The following is a 19,312-nucleotide window of genomic DNA, read 5'->3' as shown; positions in this document are numbered from 1 at the left end:
AGAAAAAGACCTCTATATACTCGTAGGTCTCCTCTGGCACGAGTGCCCAGGGCTTGGATAAGAGCAGATGGCATGTGAGAGGGAGTGTTGAACTGAACAAACTCCCTGTTCAGACTCAGAGCACCTATCATTAGTGCTTTGACGTCACTACATCAGGGGGGTGCGAGAACAAGATAGAGAAAGTCCTGTTTGAGCAGGACAGTAAATTACATCAACTATATTGTGTCCAAAAATTAAACATGACTTTATGGTTGGATGATTACAAACAGGCAACATTAATAATGGCAAAACAATCAAACAAACTAACATAATACAGGTGTTAGCATGTATTCATGAATTAATCATAGTTGGCTGTATTTCCCAGACAAAAGCTGAACTGTTGTGTCATAATAAAAAGATAAAAAATGTTAGTTTTTTTATTAGTTATTAATGTTAGTTATTGCTGTCAATCATATGAGAAATATGTGTTTCTGTAAGTATAATAATGCCATACATTACTCTAACAGCAGACACAATAAAGTCTTAATAAAGATAAATTCTTAGTTGCCTAGCTTAACGTTAAGACCCCCATTATTCTTATTTTAAAAAATTGGTTGATAATGAAATAAACAATGCAATAAAAGGAGGACACGACAATGTTTTATTGCCTAACCTTATAAAAAGAGATTAGGAAAAGATTTAATGTGTGCTACACCATGGGCTGCATGTGTGGTAGGTAGCACCATCACCTCACAGCAAGATGGTTCCTGGTGTGAAACTTGGCTTGGACCTTTTGTTTGCATATTCTCCCCATGTACGTGTGGTTTCTCTCTATACTGACACTATATACAACAATCCAAAAACCAATTTTTAGGTTAATAGGTGTCTCTAAATTCAGCCTAAAACATGAGCCCAACCTGTCCAGGGTATACCCCAGAGCAACAGAGCTCCTTCTTTTAAGGAGCCTTATCTTTCAGGTTTTACATGCTTTCCTGCTTCAACACACCTGAGTCTTTGAATGACTCACTTTGTAGAACAAGCAACTGGATCCATTTTAATTGAACGGGGTGCGTTCAAGCAGGGAGACATGTAAAACCTAAAGACAGCAGATGGATGGATTTACATCAGCTGAGCTCCTCATCTACCAAACACTTTCAGTTGGATGGACTGAAAAACGGGTAATGCATCACAGTGGTATGCTTTTCTTTACAAACGGAGTGGGAGGGTTTAGTTTTTATACTCCCCACATGTGGAGAAACTCTCAGAAAACTGCAGGGCTGCTGAAACTCTTAGTAGTTTTAAATAAAGGTTAAAAACTTTTCCTGCCTTCTAGTAAAATAACTGTTAATTCCTCGCTCTCCACCTTCTATTTCTTACACTCGATGTTATTATATTTTTTCCTGTCTTTAATTTCTTTCCATCCTTTTTTGTTCTCTTAATTTCTTCTTATATGTGTTATGTAAATCACTTTGAATTGTTTTGTGCTACACAAAAGGTGTAAAATGACCTTTTTTAAAACGTGCAGTCAAATTAAAACTTTGCACATTTTTTTTTTAACAATCAAAATTTCAGTTTTCACCTTTGATGAGATGTACTTCTACTAGACATACGTTTGAAATTCTTTATAAAGTATTGGAAATTACATTTTACTTGGGCTTGTATTGAAAATAGAAAAAATAACAAGAAACAGGATGAGTGCAAATGTCATTAGGTTCAATTCCTTTGGCAAAATGGAAATTTATAGCAAATTTCCACAAACTTCTGATCCATTTGAGTGAAGGCCAAAGACCAGAGCAGCCGCACTTTGTCATAACAATCCTGCTACTGAGAACATCACTATTCATAGAATTACTCTGAATTTAAAAACATTTTAATAAAAGCCTATATTATTTTATTAGTTTGTACTGAGTCAAATCCAGCTCCCACTATTACGTTGTTTTCACTGAATGTGTTGAATATTACATCAGTCATCCAACGTGAGAGGACGCTTGCTGTCATAAAAATCTGCTGATGCCAGTGTGGACCCGCCCCACTTCTCAGACTATGACATCATTACAACCTGGTCTTCTGCTGATGTCTGTCTTGTATCCAAGCTGCAGGAAGAGCATATTCATTCATACACACTGCCATGAAAATTTAACATTTTTTCATATCATGTACTTTTTATGCAGATGTATGAAATCAAAAGAAATTTACAGTTTTTAACTGTTCCTACCTTTTCTGCTCCTTGGTCCTTGCACTTAAATCTTATGCCTACTTTTTTTTTTTTTACCATCTATCGTCACAGCAGCCTCTCCACAGTCTTATCTTTCACACCATCATGTTGAAACAGGTGACAGAGCGAGATAACTGTGGCACATGTGGCCCATTAGGATGGCTGTCCCTGGCCTCGGTCAGACGCCGGGGAAGCAGGGCCTGAGACACGGTCATAATAAATCCATTGTGAAATCCACACATACGTATAACGTCATCTCCACTGTGATGGATGTGTTAGTTTAAGCAGCACTGTTGTGTCAGTGGCTTGTTGGTAGATAACGTGTAGGTGTCATCTGGTGAGGTTCTATTAATCACCTGAGGTTTTTTTCTTTTTTCTTTTATTTTTAAATATATATTTAAGACTTCATCGTGTGAGCTGTTTCAGATTTTGACAGGCAGGGGATGTGTCACTAACCTTGTATCTTCACTCCGGCTGGCACCAATACACTCCCTCACACACAAAAGTGCTTTTGTCCAGAACAAAGTCAGTCTGTTGTGGACAGGGAGGACACAGCTTCCAGACACATGGGGGAGGGGGATTTAACCCATCACATTCAAGTGGCATAAATGACTTAAAAGATCCGCTGATTTATTAATTAGAGCTGAAAAGTACAGAAATCAGGGGATTTGAATTTTAACCCTTTATTGTTCACATGAAAAAAGAGATCAGAGAAAATTGTTTCTTGCATTTTTCAACTTGTTTTGGACAAGAAAAATCACAATAAATTATTTTTAGTAAATGTTTGACATTTAAGTTAATAATAATATACCAACAGTGAAATGCTTGAATGTAAGGCAGTTATCATGAACACTTAATTTAGGTTTTACGTACACAAACCAGTTGTTAGAGACAGACAGATTTATTTCCACAATTTTTTAAAAAGAAATGAACTAAAGTTATAACAAAATTACCACATGGTAGACCAGAACCTTCAAGGGTCAAATAAGAAAAAAAGACAACTTAGATTCACCGTCAGTATTAATTTATTTATAACATTTATAGATAAAATAAGATTCCCGGTACAAGACTAATTCACAACAATTCAGTTATGATGGACAACATGTTGCAACAGGTTAAAGATAAATAAAGCATTTCAGATAAAGTGCATCTAAGTGCTTATCACAAAATGATAAATTTGCATATATATGTATATATATATATATATATATATATATATATATATATATATATATATATATATATATATATATATATATATATATATATATGTATATATATATATATATATATATATATATATATATATATATATATATATATATATATATATATATGTATGTATGTATCTATTCTTCAGTTGGGATCAATAAAGTACATCTTATGTGTATTAGGTTATGTAACCCATGTGCAAATGTACTCCTCCTCACCCACTTACATCAATCTCTGCTTCATCTCCCAGGCCCGTTCACTCATCCAGTCCTTAGCTTTGCCAACAGATGAGCGCTCTGCCCCGAGCACCAAACAGAGCCTGGCCAGTTTGAGACGGTTTCTCTCCAAGTATGTCTGGGTGTCTTTCTGCAGCTGGTCCAGGGCTCCTGGTCTGTTCTCATCCAGGGACACCTCTGCACTCAGCATGGGGTTGAAGCGGAAGTAAACATCTGGAGCCAGCAGTTCATCTAAGAGGGTATGGACCCCTTCAGTGTCTGTGGCACTGCATATCAGATTGCTGATTTTGGCTCTCAGGCTCGTGGAAGTGGCGGGTCCTCTTTTAGCGTGGTCATAGCGACCTGTGCCAAGGGACAGCACGCATTGGAAGGGCTGGTTGGGCCACAACAAACGGCTTTCATGGACAGCTAAGGCACAGGGATTGTTCAGAATAAGTCCTCCATCCTGCAGTGATACAATGGAGGGAAAGTATTTTGATACACATTAGAAACATTAAAAAAATGTTTCTTATGTTTCCCCCAAAACCCAAATAAACAAAAAACTTCCTCGGCCTCTTCAGATGTTTCAGTCATTAGGGTCAAATGTTGCCAGCGGTGTTGTCATCTCTATTATTCTATTGAAAACCTTAAAAGTAATTTCCTACCTGATGAATGTCACTTTGTAGGGGAAACTCCTGGAAGTATCCAGGGGCAGCTGATGATGCCCGCACTGCCTGCCACATCTGGTAACCGGAACCTCCAGCATAGCGACTGAGAGACCCTGGTTTGTGGTTATAGTTACGGAAGACAAAAGCCTTCGGACTGGTGCCCCAGTTAACCACTGCACTGACGGCTGACACCTGCAGAGATACCAGCTGATCCTCGCTATAAACCCATAGCTTTGATGGTGATAAAAAAAAAACATAAATGTAGTGTTCTTACCTTCGGACTCAACTTGTCTCTGGCTGTTTTAATCAGTACTCTACTACCCATCTTCTCTCTGGATAGGATGAACAGCAACACATTCAGAGCAGATTTTAGCATCCTCAACACGGTACATTAGTTATTTTCACTCCAACACATAAACAGAGTTGTCATCAGGTTGTGCATACTGTAGTATTTTCTCCCAGGTTTCAGTGTTATAGTAAGAATGACTCCAGCCCATCTTCACAGTGCCAACCAGAGGGTTCTGTCGGAAAACTTCAGAGCCAAATCGTCTATACATGTCAGCACACTCCTCCAAAGAAAAGCGGGCCAGACCCAGCATGAAGGCAAGAACAGCTCCTAGTAAACCAAGACAGTAAACACAGGAACATATAGTCTAAATTAAAAAGCACTAAGACAAAAACATCTGTTATTTCTCACCTGTGCTCACTCCACATATGTAATCAAACAGCTGATGAGTCTTTCTGCCAGTCTCCTCTTCCAGCAGCTTTAACACCTGCAGAGGAACCACACCTCTGGACAATGAAAGCATAGTAAATATCGATTAGGAGGGAGACTGATTAAAAACAACAGACAACAATGACAAAATAAGCTGACTATTGAATAACAGCTACGCTTGGTTTTGCTGCAAGCAGAGTGGAGATAATTCATTATCTTAAGTTATTGTGTTCTGGAGGAAAATGTCTGTAAAACAAATATTTACAGTATATACCAGTATATATTTCATAGTTGCTAGTGCCTCAATATTGGACTAATTCCCAGCATTTTGTACCATAACATTTATTTAATTCTTAAAAAGATTGGTTAGCTCAAGTTTAAGGATAATGAATGTTTATTAACAGCAGTAGAAGTCAGTTTATATGCTTAAAAAAGAAAATTAACACAAAAAATTTCTTCTTCTATTGTATTTTCCACTGATCAAAATCAGGCACACGTTTTACATTCCAAAAGAGTTTAATTTTTCATACATTTTGTGTGTTTTTTAAGCACCGTTAATACCTGGTGCCACCACCATCTATTGAGAGCACTCTGATGCCTCGACCTTTGACAGGATCCATGTATCCGATCAGAGCCAAAGCTTCTCTCAAGGCAGCCTGAAGTCTCTGGTCGTGTCTGTAGGCACGTCGCTGTCTCAACAATGTGACTGCAGCTTTCTCCTGGAACAGAAACATCCTTGAAAAGTGAAAGATGCTTTAAAACATTTGTAAACAACAACAGTAAAAAAGAATAGTTCCAACATACCTGCCACATTAAAGCCTTGCATGATGGGTAGCATATGATGTGTTCGTTCATTGCCTCTATGCAGGCAGTCAGAGCTTCAAGAGAAGAAGCCAGTCCCAGGCTGTTAATCAGCCCGCGAGTTGTCTCCTCTGCCTGCCTGCGACTCAAGACAAGCTGAAAATATACAGACAGAAAATTTACCTGCTATTTACAACTATCAGATTCTACTTTTCTTAAACCTGTAACCTCAGCTCACCTTTTTACTAAATATAGCCTGCGGTGTCACAGTTATGGGTTTTGTAGTCTCCGACTTGGGGCCCAGTTTTAGAAACCCCCCCAGTAGATCAGGAATGGCACTTGTGGGATTGTGAAGGCAGTCCATGAAAGATGGTGTCTTTGTTCTCTCTGGAGTTTTGAGGGATCTGGGATCCAGTTCTGTCAGGACATCTCCATCTATGTCAACATTTTTGAAATACTGGTTTATGTGACTGGATGTCTGGAAGTAGTTCTCCCCAAAGTTAGTTGTATTTGGGCTGCTGTGGAAAAGGCCTCCAGTTTCAGCGTTGATCCGGCCTTCTTGCTTTTCCTGAGATCTTGTCCTGTTTGTTTGTGAAGTAGGTTGTGTAGAGGAGTTTTTCTCATCACTGTTCTTCTCTACATGCTGTATTTCATTCTGATTCTTAGCTCCATCTGAAACTTTGGCACGGAAATATTTATTGACATGTCTTGCAAAATGAAGGTATCCCTCTTCCCAGCTGTTAGAGATATTGGCAGGTTTCATGTCTGTCTGTTCAGCATTCAATCTGACTTCAGACAGCTCAGCAGTTTTCTGCACTTTTCTCCTCTTCTGCTTCCTGTTTGATACATTGGGAGAAGCCAGGATTTTAGCTTTTTCCTGCTTTTGAACTTTTGCGTGACCCTGAGAGAACACGGAGTTGATGTGATTAGCGACGTAACTGTAACCCTCCCCAAATCTAGTTGTCAAAGAACTGATGTGGAAGAGCTGAAGCCCTGATGTTTCCTGGGCAGACGGTCTTCTATCTGACTTTTCCTGCTTTTCTTTGCTTTTCAAGGACTGTGCTATGCTTTTGCTCTCAGACATATTTTGCTCTGTGAATGACCGCTGACTAAGCCTACGCTTCGGCGATCGACCTAGATACTGTGGAGCCGTGACAATAAAACTGGCGTTTTCTGTGAGTGCATTAAAATCCTTCTTCTTAAAGTAAATGTTAATGTGTCTGGACAGTCGATGAAATGACTGGCCGAGACGCCCTCCCAGTGAACTCATATGAAAACTGCTCAGAGCCTCATCAAAAACCCCAACTGGAGCATCGGCTTTGAAAGCATCCCTGTTGGAGGACGAATAAAAACGCACAGTGTGGATGTGTTTCACTTCTTTGGTAAAGTCTGTTATGAAAAAGGAAGGGGAAAAGCTAGTATTACTGTGCTTTAAAGCGCCTGAAAGTCTCAAAAGCTGAGGAGAGGGCAGCTGTGAATGCTTGCACGAGTCCAGGCAGAGCGGCACTCTGGCCACAGAATGGCCTCTTCTGAGAGGGCTCATTGTGTATCTGATTCTGCAGTATGATTTAAATGTCTTTTTCGCCATGGTTGAACATATGGTGGTGCTGGGGTAGCGACCCATGTTTGACATAATGTGATGAACAGCACCTAGATGCAGCCCAGACGTCTCTCTGATTGCTTTAAGCTCAGCCCCAGCTGCATTTAAAACAGGAACCTAGGAGAATCCACAAAATGAATCCATAAAAGCATGGTCTACTGGTCAGTGCTGGTCTATTTGAGATGCACGACTATAATGTAAATCTTTAGTTCATGTTAGGTTGCTAATCTAATTAAAATAAAACACTGAAAATGAATGTTTTTCCTATATAGAATAACTCTATGTAGACATAAAGTTAAACCTGAGCAATCTGAGTGCATTCATCAATGAATCAAATGAACAAATCAACAGTAACACTTTGCAATAATGGTACAAATCTGATACTTAAGTAACATGTAACTCATGATGAACTAATGCATTAATTCATGAAGACTTTATCATGAATTCCTGTTGCTCATCATAAACTAATGATGATCTCAATGTTGATTCTTGTGATTACTTGACCCCTAATTGATTATCAATTGATGAACATTCGTTCACTGTTAATTCATTAATATGTCAACAAATTTGCCAGTTTAGATACAAATATATGATTTAATTCCCTGCCACTTTTTTTTTTTAAATTTTTATTTAAAGCAAGACACACTCAAAGAAGTTTACTTGGGTGAACATGGATATGTAAAAGCACTTGGAGTGATTATTAGGGTTTTAATATCACTGTATCAATGCAGTACATTTATTAAAGATAAGACACTGGTATATTAAAGAAATGCTTTACATAAAGTAACAACAAAACAAAAAAACCTACAATAAACCCGAAATTAACAGTCACTCAAATTGCTTTTCCATCCATGTTCACCCAAATGAACTTCTTTGAGTGTGTCTTGCAAAACAAAAAAATGAAAAGAAAATCAGTAGCAGGGAATTAAATGTTTCTATTTAAACTGGCAAATATGTCATCATATTGAAGAATTAACAGTGAATTATTACAGTGAAGTAATTGATTATCAATTAAAGATCAAGTAAACACATGAATCAATGTTGAGATCATCATTAGTTCATGATGACAACAGGAATTCATAATAAAGTCTTCATTAATAAATACATAAGTTCATCATGAGTTACACATTACTAAAGTATATAATTTGTACTATCATTGTAAAGTATTACCAAATCAACAGATGACGCTTATTGATGTTAAAAAGCCAGAATCACTAATGACAGCTGGACGTGCATTCCTTAACCAGTGTGCAGCTGCAAATGATTATCATTTCCTATAAAAATCACACTCACAGAATATCAGCATAAATCTATATGAACCAAACACAGTTGAGTGCATCACTATCTCTGCAACATATCTATTCAGAGCAGGGACACACTGTCACTGCTATAAACAAACTGCTGCATGCTTTTAGTCAACTGATCAGTGTGTGTACACACATCATGTTCCACAGCAGCCTGTGTTCTAGAAATGCATGATGGGAATGTTACCTCAAAACGTCAATCCAAAAACACACTGATGTGGATGTAAGTATTATATTATTATAATTATTATAGTGTTATAATCAGATAAACAATTATACTGTTCAGTCACATTTTTCTAACATGTAATAATTCACGCTTGATGATGATGAATAATGCTAATAATTAAATAATTAATGGATCATGCTATTTTATTATATTTTACTAAATTATTATAATCATTATTATAGTTAAATAGTTTATGTGCAAGCAGTGTGGGAACATAAACAATCTTGACCTTGGTTATTTTCATGTCCTTCACACAGATATAAACAGGCAGGTTTGCTTTGCAGTAAACATTATCTATACATGTTTTCCAGTTTGTGGGTTAATGCAATAAACCGAAGTAGCTTAAAGTGTTGTAACCTTGTCAGAAAATGATGAAAGCATATACAAAGGATTTACCGACAACACTTCTGCTCTTCTGTCCTCCTCAGTCCTCTTCCAGCAAATTTCTGATTCTCTGAAATGTGAAGCAACACGTCTGACTGTCAGAGCTTCTATTTCCAATGTTTATGTGAGACACATGCAGAGCTTTAGTCACATTGGTTGATCAAGGCTGGAGGTGGGAATGCATGTGGAGGAGGGTGTGTGTGTGTGTGTGTGTGTGTGTGAGAGTATGTGTTTGTTGGGGGGGGGGGGTTACCAGCTTGACCAATAGTCAGAAAGACCACACAGTCTTAAGGTCATGTGTCGTCACTGCTGGCAAGCTCAGGTCTAAATTTGGTGAGGTGTCTGATATGAACTGATGTTGGGCGGTATTTCACACACACACACATAAACACCTGCAAACTGACTGATCACCAGAACTTAAATTCTTGGAATCCCAGTTGTAAAGTGCACGTGATACGGGAGAAGTACGAGTCTATGGTGGTAAAGTTTACTATGCATTGAAGTTTAACTCATATTTTTACCATAACCATGATCAGACTTTCTGAAGAACAGAAAATAAAGACATTAAACTTTAATTAACTATTGACTTTGTTAAGACATCGTCTATACAGGGCAAAGAAACGGAAACAAGACAATACTTGATTTAAATACAGTGAAGAGGGTTTATAGTTCAACTCAGTATTTAATCAGTTGCAATTAAAAAGGAAACAATAGTAATAAAATATTGCTGCAACACTTAAAAGTACAACAGAAATGATTGTTCTGTGTTTTGTACAGCAGAAAACACCATCATATAGCAATAACTCCTGTCGTCTGCGACCAGCACGCTGAGCTCTGCAGTGCATTGTTGATGTCTCATAAGAGGAGACGTTTGTATGAAAATCGAGACATTTTGTTTCTGCCAAAGTGTAATCTTCAAAGCATCATGTAAATCACTGGGCAAGGACGCTTTCTAAAGCACAAAAAAGAATCTGTGGAGTTATTTCTGTTTGTTTATTATGTGCCAATGAGAAAAAAAATCCCTAAAACAAATCAATGTTAGTGATCTGATCAATCACGGCTGACATTTCCCACAGCTGCTAAGAAGCAATTCCTCTCCTACAGCTGCTATTATTTTAGACTTATGATGACATCTAGTGGCAGCTCGCTGACAATTTAGTTTTTTTTTTGCCTTTTGAAAGAACCTCAATCTGAGATGCAGCGTGACAGGAAATTGACTGCATTTTGCTTCAGTTTTTTTCTGTCTTATCTCTGCGCAGTATATTTGCCAAACAGCCCTTAATGCAGTGCGTGTTTCCTCTCTGTCTCTCAAAGTCAGGTTCTTTGTCTGAACCGCCATCTTTTTCTGCATTTACAGTTACTTTTGTCTGATCTCTTGTCAGCTCCCAGCCATTTTGATCAAGGACTCATCAGGCTGAGCAGACGATCAAAATAACTGGCAGAATTACTGATCCAAAAATCTGGAGAAAATAGCTTTTTACCATCACAGTCGTCTGTACATTCTGGTATATTCTTTTAGATAACAAATGTGAAGAGAACACCTTCATCAGATACAAAAGTTTTTATATCAGCTTGCCTTTTTATCTTGCAAGTTGCTGCCATGTCTTATAAATGCCATTTTAATCCATGTGCTGGTGTGTTCTACCACTTATTTTCTATTAAACCACAAACAAAATGAAGAACAGCAATATTTGTATATTGAAGAGGTCATTCATTTAATAAAATTTAAATATATTAGATCATTATTATAAGGTGTTGGTTAAACAGGATCAACTATGTATTATTTTTAAAGTCCTTTTTGATTTACTTATTAACAAAGTTGTGCATTTCTGCTTAATTAATCTTCTTTTCACAGCGTCCTGTTGTGCATTCATCCCCACGTCCTGTCCACTTTAACCGGTTCTTGGCAAAGATGGCGTATGATTTGTCCATGAATGGCCGCACAGGTGACCACATCATAAAACGACCCAACCAGCCGAGACCGACTGCACCATACATGACCGCAAATGCTGGAACCCCACGGTGAACCTGCAGATACCAAGCATAAAGTCATGTAATTTAGTATTCACAGTATTACATTCATTCCAAAAAGGCTTGTGGGAAGTGGGCTTACCTCGTCCTTCTCATCAATCACATGCATTTCCTCCATGGCCGTCTCGTAAGTCACATCCTTGTATTTTGCAGCGTCGTAGCATGGCTTGGCGATGTCGATAAAATGTACCACACCGGGCCGGTTTCTCTGCAGGAACTGGAGGAAGCGTATTTCTGTCACACATATGGGACAAAGCCCATCATACAGCACCTAGAGCAGAGCAGAGAACAGATTAGAAAAAGCAATTTGCAATTTAGGATTTTTTAGTCATTTAAGGGCACAGGTGCAAAATTAACTCAAGTGGGATAAGAGGTCTTTCAGTGGGAAGAGGATGAAAAGGTCTCAAGATACGTTTCTGCACAAACTGCATCCTGTCAAGAAATTACTGATGAAGAAAAAACCTCATTTTACATGTGGAAATTACTGTCATTTCATCACCGTTAATGAAATACTTTACCTGAAAGAAAACTACTAATATAATTTTTTTCCTTTCTTTTTTTTTTTTTTAATGTTTGTTGGTGTGTGTATGCGTGTGTTTGGTTGTTTTGATTATATGTGTTGATGTTGTACTTTTTTCTTGCTTTAATATCAGATTTTTCATACCCCTGATATTTATGTTTCATTTTGTTACGTAACTAATGGGGCATGGTTATAATGTATGATGTAACTATGTTCACTATAAAAAATAAAAGTTAAAAAAAAAGAAAACTACTAAAACAATCCTTCTGAATCACAATCACTGGACTAATGAATGAATGATGAAATGAATGAATATTTTGAAGATGTTTGCAAATTATATGGAACTGTTCCACCACACACACATAACCACATGGAACGTAGCTCACCAACACAGAAAATGAATAGAAGAAACATGAGCTCATTTAATCTTAATTCCACTGAACAGTCAAATGATCTGTTATATCAGTCCACTTCCTCTTTGGATGCATTCTCAACTAACAATAATATTTCCTTGTTGTTCCATTTCAGCTTTTTCCCACTGAAGGGGTCGCTACAGCGAATCATCAGCTTCCAACTAACTACGGACTTTGGCACATGCTTTTTGCAGCAACCCGCTGCATTTATACGGGCTTGGGACCGGCCCTCAGAGAAAACCTGTGTCCCACTCAGGCTGCAGCGTTGGAGGCAGGACAACCAGTTCCACCACCTGAGTCACTGCCAGTCCCAACATTAATATTTCCATTATATACATAAAATTAAAATTTAAATAACAATATGTGTAAAGCTCTATTGACTGTCTATCCTGTTATTTTCTTCCTCGTATCATGTGAAAACCATGTGTTTGCATTCGTTCTTTCCCTGCCTAATGCGTGGACATTGGTGGAGACCTACTCTCAATCCAGTTCACAACTTTACCCAAGTGTGGAAACACAAAGTTTTTAATGTGCGAGGTCACATGTTTAATGAATGAGTTTAATATTCAGAAATGTTACAATCTTTACTGCAACAGCCATTATTGCTAATTACTGTTCATGTGATGATGATGTAATTGCAATACTAAATAGTGATAAAGTGTGTCACAATTACTGACAATATAATTTTAAAAAGGTTTGAAGTTTATTTTATGGAACACCCCTTGAGATGTACCATCTCGTTTTCGAGGGGGTCCAAAAACATAAAACAATACATTATAATAAACAAATTACACAAATTATACGCAAAACAATATTTAACATACAGACAAAACAAGACAAGACAAACTCGCTCATTCTTACACCTCTTCACACTCCTGCCATGTACAGAAGTAAGACACAAAAACTACACAGCTAGGGATGTCGTTATCAGTGATTATTGAACATGTCACAAAATTGCATAAAAAAGGCAATAATGTAAAGAGCAATATGAGAATAAGTTATATTTACTCATTAATATATATTTTATTTTTTTTACAGGCTTGTAGTTATTGGCAGCGTTAACCTATGTGAAAACAACTATGACTAAATCAGTTTAGTTTTAATGTTTGCAGATGTTGGCATCACATCTGGGTCAAAACAACACACCCATAGGTGTGTACTTGAAAACAAAAGTGTGTACTTTTAAAATATAAGTCCTGCATTATTATTGAACTTGAACCTGATTACAGTGTATAATTATAGACTGAACTTCATAAGTTTAATTGAATTATGCACAAGTTATCCTTGATGCTTTGACGAGATTAAAACAAACAAACAAAAAACAAAACAAACAATTTTGGCTGAACCACAATACGCTGCACCCAACTAACTTTGTTTCTATGCATGTGAACTGTGCAAACAGTGTCATAATTCACAAATGGATCGTAGATTAAAGTGAAAAACTAGATGTCCGTGAAAACTCAAGTGTTGGTGTGGTGTTTCACTTTCACCACATATAGCTTGTAAAATAAAATAGTTAATATTATGATTAAAAAAAAAAAAAAAAAAAAAAAATGGAAGCTCACCCTGACACCCGCAGACTCTGTGCTGGCGGTCCGGTGTTGGTGTTTGCAGAGGACAGGAGTTAATAACCTCGCATTTACATGGCTGGGAAATCTGACCAAACCTGTGGCCAAGATGCCCATCAGTTTAGGAAACATCTTAAAAGGAAAATAATAAATATATCCGGTACCTGCAAGCGATTTACTTAAATAACTATCAATACAGCTACGTGATACTGTAGCTGTTAACAGCTCGCTAAATGGCTGAATGACTTTGAAGACAAATAAAATCTAGTAATGTTATGAAAAGCATGATTGTGTTACACAAGTCAGTCACTCTTTCCTCCTTGTGCTTTACGGTAGAAACAACATCAAAGTAAATTACCGTCCCCTACTGGACTGGAGGGTTTAATACAAACATGACCAATGAATCGATGTACGGAAGCCGATAGCTGCCACCCAAGTAAAACACAACTGGTAACCAACCATACAAGATTATGATGTTGTTATTAAAATGTGAAACCTGACATGTTATGATATAATAGTGTTGTAAAAACATATCATGTAATAACGTGATAGTTTGTTCATTAATTCCTTATCCTAACCGCTTAGTCCGATTAAGGGTCACGGGGAAGCTGGAGTCTATCCCAGCAGTCTTTTGGCGAAAGGCAGGACACACCCTGGACAGCTCGCCAGGCCTTTGGAGGGCAACGTGATAGTTTATTGTAAAAAAATAATCATGTTAGAAAGGGATACATTTTGCAGATGTTGCTGCAACTTAGAAAGTTGCATTATATGGTGATAACAAATTTATTCTTGTAAAGCAAAAACATTTCAGTACTTTTTGCCAAGGATAACAGCGATTTATTGTTGTAAAGACAGTAGGAATAAGGTACAGTTATGGGAGACATGGTCACCTTCCTGCTCTCAGTGAGATAGAGCATCTGCGTAGTTGTGTTGTTCTAGGGCACAGGTGTCAAACTCCAGTCCATGAGGGCCGGTATCAGGCAGATTTTTGTTGTCCCCCTGCTCCAACACACCTGACCAAAGTTAATAAACAGGTTGACAAGTAGCTGCTGGATCCATTTAATTTGAATCAGGTGTGTTTGTTGAGGGGAAACCACAAAGACCTGCTGGATACCGACCCTTGAAGATTGGAGTTTGACACCCCTACACTCTCAAAAATAGAGGTACAAGATAAGGACATTTCTGTACCTGTAGGTACATTTTAAAGAAATGTTCTCTCAAAAGTACAATACTGGTCTTTAAGAGACCAGAAGCACACCTTCAGAGTACGAAAAAGGGTTCAAAGTGACATAAAGTACAAATTTGTACCATTTTGACCATAAGGGTACCTGCAGCATTGAAAAATATAATGTTAATGGCTGTAATGTTACAAACTAGAGCAGAGTTGAGTGATGACAGTAGTACTACTTAACAGTCATTCACTACACCAGACAATGAAGGTCAGATGCTGCAAACTAAGTATATGTCTGGTCAGTATTTTGAGTTTTTGAAGATTATTTCTAGATTAAAGATAAGATGATATTGCTAAATTGCATGGACCAGGCCTAATCCTGTGGAAAACATTAAAAACATAACTTGAAAAGGTGAGGTTGAACTTGATAAGGTACAAAAATAGACCAGAACTGAAGGGTACAGAAATGTCTCTCAAAAGAGTACACCCCCAGCGACAAGCATTTGTACCTTTTTAGGTACAAACTGGTACCTCTATTTTTGAGTGTGTAGGGTAAACAGTAATGCTTAACCAGAGGTCACTGATCGGGCTGTGGGTGCTTAATAATCATTATGTTGCACTTTATCATGTTTAATTCATAAATATCATTATAATAGCTAATCTGGTTGAATGAAAAATTAAATATTTTAATGCCATATTTTTATTTTTAAACCGTCACAATGGCTGTTTGACTGAATTTTTAATCCCACTCAGGCTCTCCAAGAATCCTTACTCATTAAATCTAGCCCTGTTGAATTGTTGCGAGCTGATTTCAGGGACACACATCACTCCAAGATTAATTCATTCAGCTTTCTAGTATTTTCCTATCACTTATTCATATTTTTTGCTTTTCATAACAAAACAGGATATCTATGTTTTAAGACATGTAACAAAAACTTGAACCCAGCAGACAGATGAAAATCACATTCCCAAAATTCAACATTAGTGCTACCCAGCTCTCCATCTCCTCCCTTTATGCTTGAACAGTACCTGGAAGTAACTGCCTGCAGCATCAAATGACTCCAAAGGGGACATCTGTCTCACCCTTGCAGTGCCTGTCCCTCTCCTCCTCTTCCTCATCATGATTTCATGACTCTCAGATGTTTAAGGGAATTTGTGGTGTAGCTACAAAACCTCTATATCTTCCTCCACTCATCATACAGCGCTGTTGCTGTTCAGCCCCACACATGATTGATACAGAGTGACTGAGTACTGAGCGAGTGTTCAGGCCACTATACCGTGCCTTATATCACATAAAATTATGGCAGTGACTAAAGTAGTTCCTACCAAAGGTATAAATTGAATTTAAACATATTTACCCCAAGTAACCTATATATTGATGTTCAAGCGTAAAACTTGGCTCAAGCCCTTAAAGACATTTATCACATTTAAGGACATTCATCACTTATTACCATGTGGCATGTCAAAATTCTTATAATGTGATCTTCAGCTTTCTGGTGTCCTTAAAGAGGCAAAAGACAAAAATCTGATTGTGTTCAATAGGACTTTCAGCACATTTCATTACCATAAAAGGATGTAAAATGTCTCAGAAACTATATGTATCATATACATGATGCTGGGCTCTTATAGGATAAAACATAAAGAGTGAGTATTAGCAGTAATAATGTATTTCAGTATCAATACACACAATTAATACAGAGTGCAGTCACCATGTTTTCTCTATTGGAGAAGATAGAAAGCACACGGTGTGTAAGAGAATAATGTGATGACGAACAGCTTCTCACACGTTTCTTCTAGAGGAGATTAAAGCAGCGCACCTGAACTAACAGGTTTAAGCAGATATGAAGAGCTTGTGTGTGTGGGAGAGAAGGAAGTTTGTGTGTTCATGTAGCGACAACACAGATTACTAATGATACATTTTTTTCATAAGATTTATTGCAAAAATTATTTTAGTACACACACATATGTCTCATACACATACACATTTATATATATATATATATATATATATATATATATATATATATATATATATATATATATATATATATATATATATATATATATATATATATATATATATATATATATATATATGTTATAACATACAGTTTTTTTTTGTTGTTGTTTTTTTTTACATTTTTTATGAATTTATCCCATTTTATTTTATTTCATTTTATTTTATTGTTTCACCAAAGATGATTCCTAGTTTGGGCAACAAAAGGCTAGAAAAGTAATTAGCACATCTCCTTAAACTGTGAGCATGTTGACAATGCAGCTACTCATTACTCTTTTTTTTTTTTTTTTTTTGGCAGATGTCACCGAGAACCACTTCACTTTATACAGTGTATAATATAAAGAATAATATTGTTTGTAACAGTATACTAACAGTAATACTAAATTGTATTCTCATAGTACTTATTGTATAGAACAATATTCTCATAAAATAATACTAAATATTGTATTACTACACTATATATCAGAGAACTATAGTGTTCTCAAAAATACATATTACTCCGTTGACCTGTGATGTCAAGGGATATGATTGTCTATATCAGAGGACTTTTTTTTAGGACTAATTTCTCAAAAGCTCACAGGAAAAAAATGCTGGATTAGTATTTTAAACATGTTTGTGTGTTTGGCTCTTGAGGTTGAGCAGCTGCCTCATATATGGAGGCTATAGCTCCTCAACACAATCAGCTCAGGTTTGAATTCTGGCCTGGGGCATTTTACAATATGTCAACCCCTCTTTCTGACACCATTTCCTGTCAAGCAACTGTCTATACAGTCCTCTACATTCCCCCCTCCCCTTCCTGACACACACATATACACACACACACCCGCAAACACACACATACATGCAAAAAACCCTGGTTGTTCATGACCATTTTTACAGATACAATTTTTGAGTATTTCTTTTGTTAGCATTTTTGGATGAATTACTATTTACTGTGAAGGGCTCATTTAATTTTAATATCATGCTTTTTATAAAAGAAAAAAAAATAGATCAAATATGGATGAATACAAGATATTTATTGTTTGCCTAGTTTGACAAGCTGTGTGGCAGATAGTCAAGCAGTGTGAGGTTGTTGAATGCTAATAAAATGTGAAAGTTATGCCGTGGGAGGACCTATTTTAGTTTCAGATTTAGCCTACTGTAATTTCTTCAAACATGCGCAGAAAGCCCCTTGGTAACACTTTATAAAAATCTCAAGAGGGGATGATGAGACAATCAACGGGGAACAAACAAAATGTATTCAGAAATATTTTTTTCACGACTGCGAGAATTTGCTGCTTGTCAGTTTCTATGATGATATTTTGTGAGCTGAATTTCTGTAATTATTTTGCAGCAGTTTTGTTTGTTTGGCTTTGTTTATTGCATTGTTTTCCCTTCCAACGTTGTACATGTAATTGGCCAATTTGCCTTATTTGCAAGTAAAAGCCTGGTTTTTCCTGATTTATTAGTTATTGCTTATTAAAATCATCATTTGTTACTTTTAACCCTTTAAAATCTTGCAGTTTTCTCCTGAAACAAGTGCTTGTGGATAAAAGAATTCTTGTGGACCAACTACTTCACTGGACTACTTTCAGGGGACCTTTGCTTATGTAACAGGAGCAATTTTGTTGCAGTATCACCAGCTACTGGAATACAGTGTGGCTTCAAAAATAAACAGCATTTGCAACTGGTCTGAAATAAGGTAAGGCAAGTTTAATATATAGCACAACTCAACAGCAGGGTGATTCAAAGTGCTTTATGGAGGCATTAAAACATTAGAAAATAAGAAGCATAATTCAAAATCAAATCAAGAAAGAAAGGAAAAAGAAAAAAATATTAGATAAAAACTATTAAAATTATAATCAATTCCAGCTTAAAAGAAACAATTTTGGACTATGAATAAACTTTATATAGCTTTGAATAAAATCTGCTGTAATGCAGCCGAGAACAGGTGAGTCTTTAACCTGGTTTAAATAAACTGAATGTTTCAGCTGATCTGAGGCTTTCTGAGAGTTTGTTCCAGACATGTGGAGCATAGAAACTGAATGTGTGCTGACTGAATCTACAGTTATGATATTAGCCTGATATGGCACACATCAGTCAAATCTGAGATTGCTGAGGAACGTTCCATGATGCACTGAGCACCACCTCTTCGTCTCTCTGCTTCGTATCTGTAGAAACATATGACAGCAGTGCCATAATCAAGATATGTCTCAATTTTCCTGCAGGTCTTCCTTGATAAAAGTTGCAGTGCATGTTGGTCTATCTTCCTTGTCCTCTCCAACCCGACCAGT

General features: G+C 36.9%; 2 protein-coding genes across 3 annotated transcripts; both read right to left on the bottom strand.

The window, feature by feature from the left end:
• Positions 1 to 3,540: 3,540 nt before the first annotated feature.
• Positions 3,541 to 9,428, bottom strand: LOC306755087 (calcium-independent phospholipase A2-gamma-like). Of its 2 annotated transcripts, none has more exons than XM_079239336.1 (9): positions 9,332 to 9,428; positions 6,044 to 7,522; positions 5,809 to 5,961; positions 5,566 to 5,723; positions 4,987 to 5,081; positions 4,734 to 4,905; positions 4,564 to 4,621; positions 4,287 to 4,496; positions 3,541 to 4,087 (listed from the first exon to the last, which is right to left on the bottom strand). In XM_079239336.1, the coding sequence occupies exons 2-9, from the start codon at positions 7,436 to 7,438 to the stop codon at positions 3,629 to 3,631; spliced, it is 2,700 nt and encodes an 899-aa protein (XP_079095462.1). In that variant the 5' UTR covers positions 7,439 to 7,522; positions 9,332 to 9,428; the 3' UTR covers positions 3,541 to 3,628. The 2 variants fall into 2 exon arrangements, with proteins under 2 accessions (XP_079095462.1, XP_079095463.1); XM_079239337.1 differs by having other exon boundaries at positions 4,287 to 4,481.
• Positions 9,429 to 10,578: 1,150 nt separating this feature from the next.
• On the bottom strand, positions 10,579 to 14,109 carry LOC306755096 (uncharacterized protein). The gene is made up of 3 exons (XM_079239350.1): positions 13,849 to 14,109; positions 11,433 to 11,621; positions 10,579 to 11,347 (listed from the first exon to the last, which is right to left on the bottom strand). The coding sequence occupies exons 1-3, from the start codon at positions 13,981 to 13,983 to the stop codon at positions 11,153 to 11,155; spliced, it is 519 nt and encodes a 172-aa protein (XP_079095476.1). The 5' UTR covers positions 13,984 to 14,109; the 3' UTR covers positions 10,579 to 11,152.
• Between the last annotated feature and the right edge of the window lie 5,203 nt (positions 14,110 to 19,312).

This window comes from Telmatherina bonti (assembly GCF_933228915.1).
Source record: "Telmatherina bonti genome assembly, chromosome: 4".
Classification (NCBI taxonomy): domain Eukaryota; kingdom Metazoa; phylum Chordata; class Actinopteri; order Atheriniformes; family Telmatherinidae; genus Telmatherina; species Telmatherina bonti.
The sequence above is the reverse complement of the archived record's forward strand: the minus strand, read 5'-3'. Positions and strand labels throughout refer to the sequence as shown.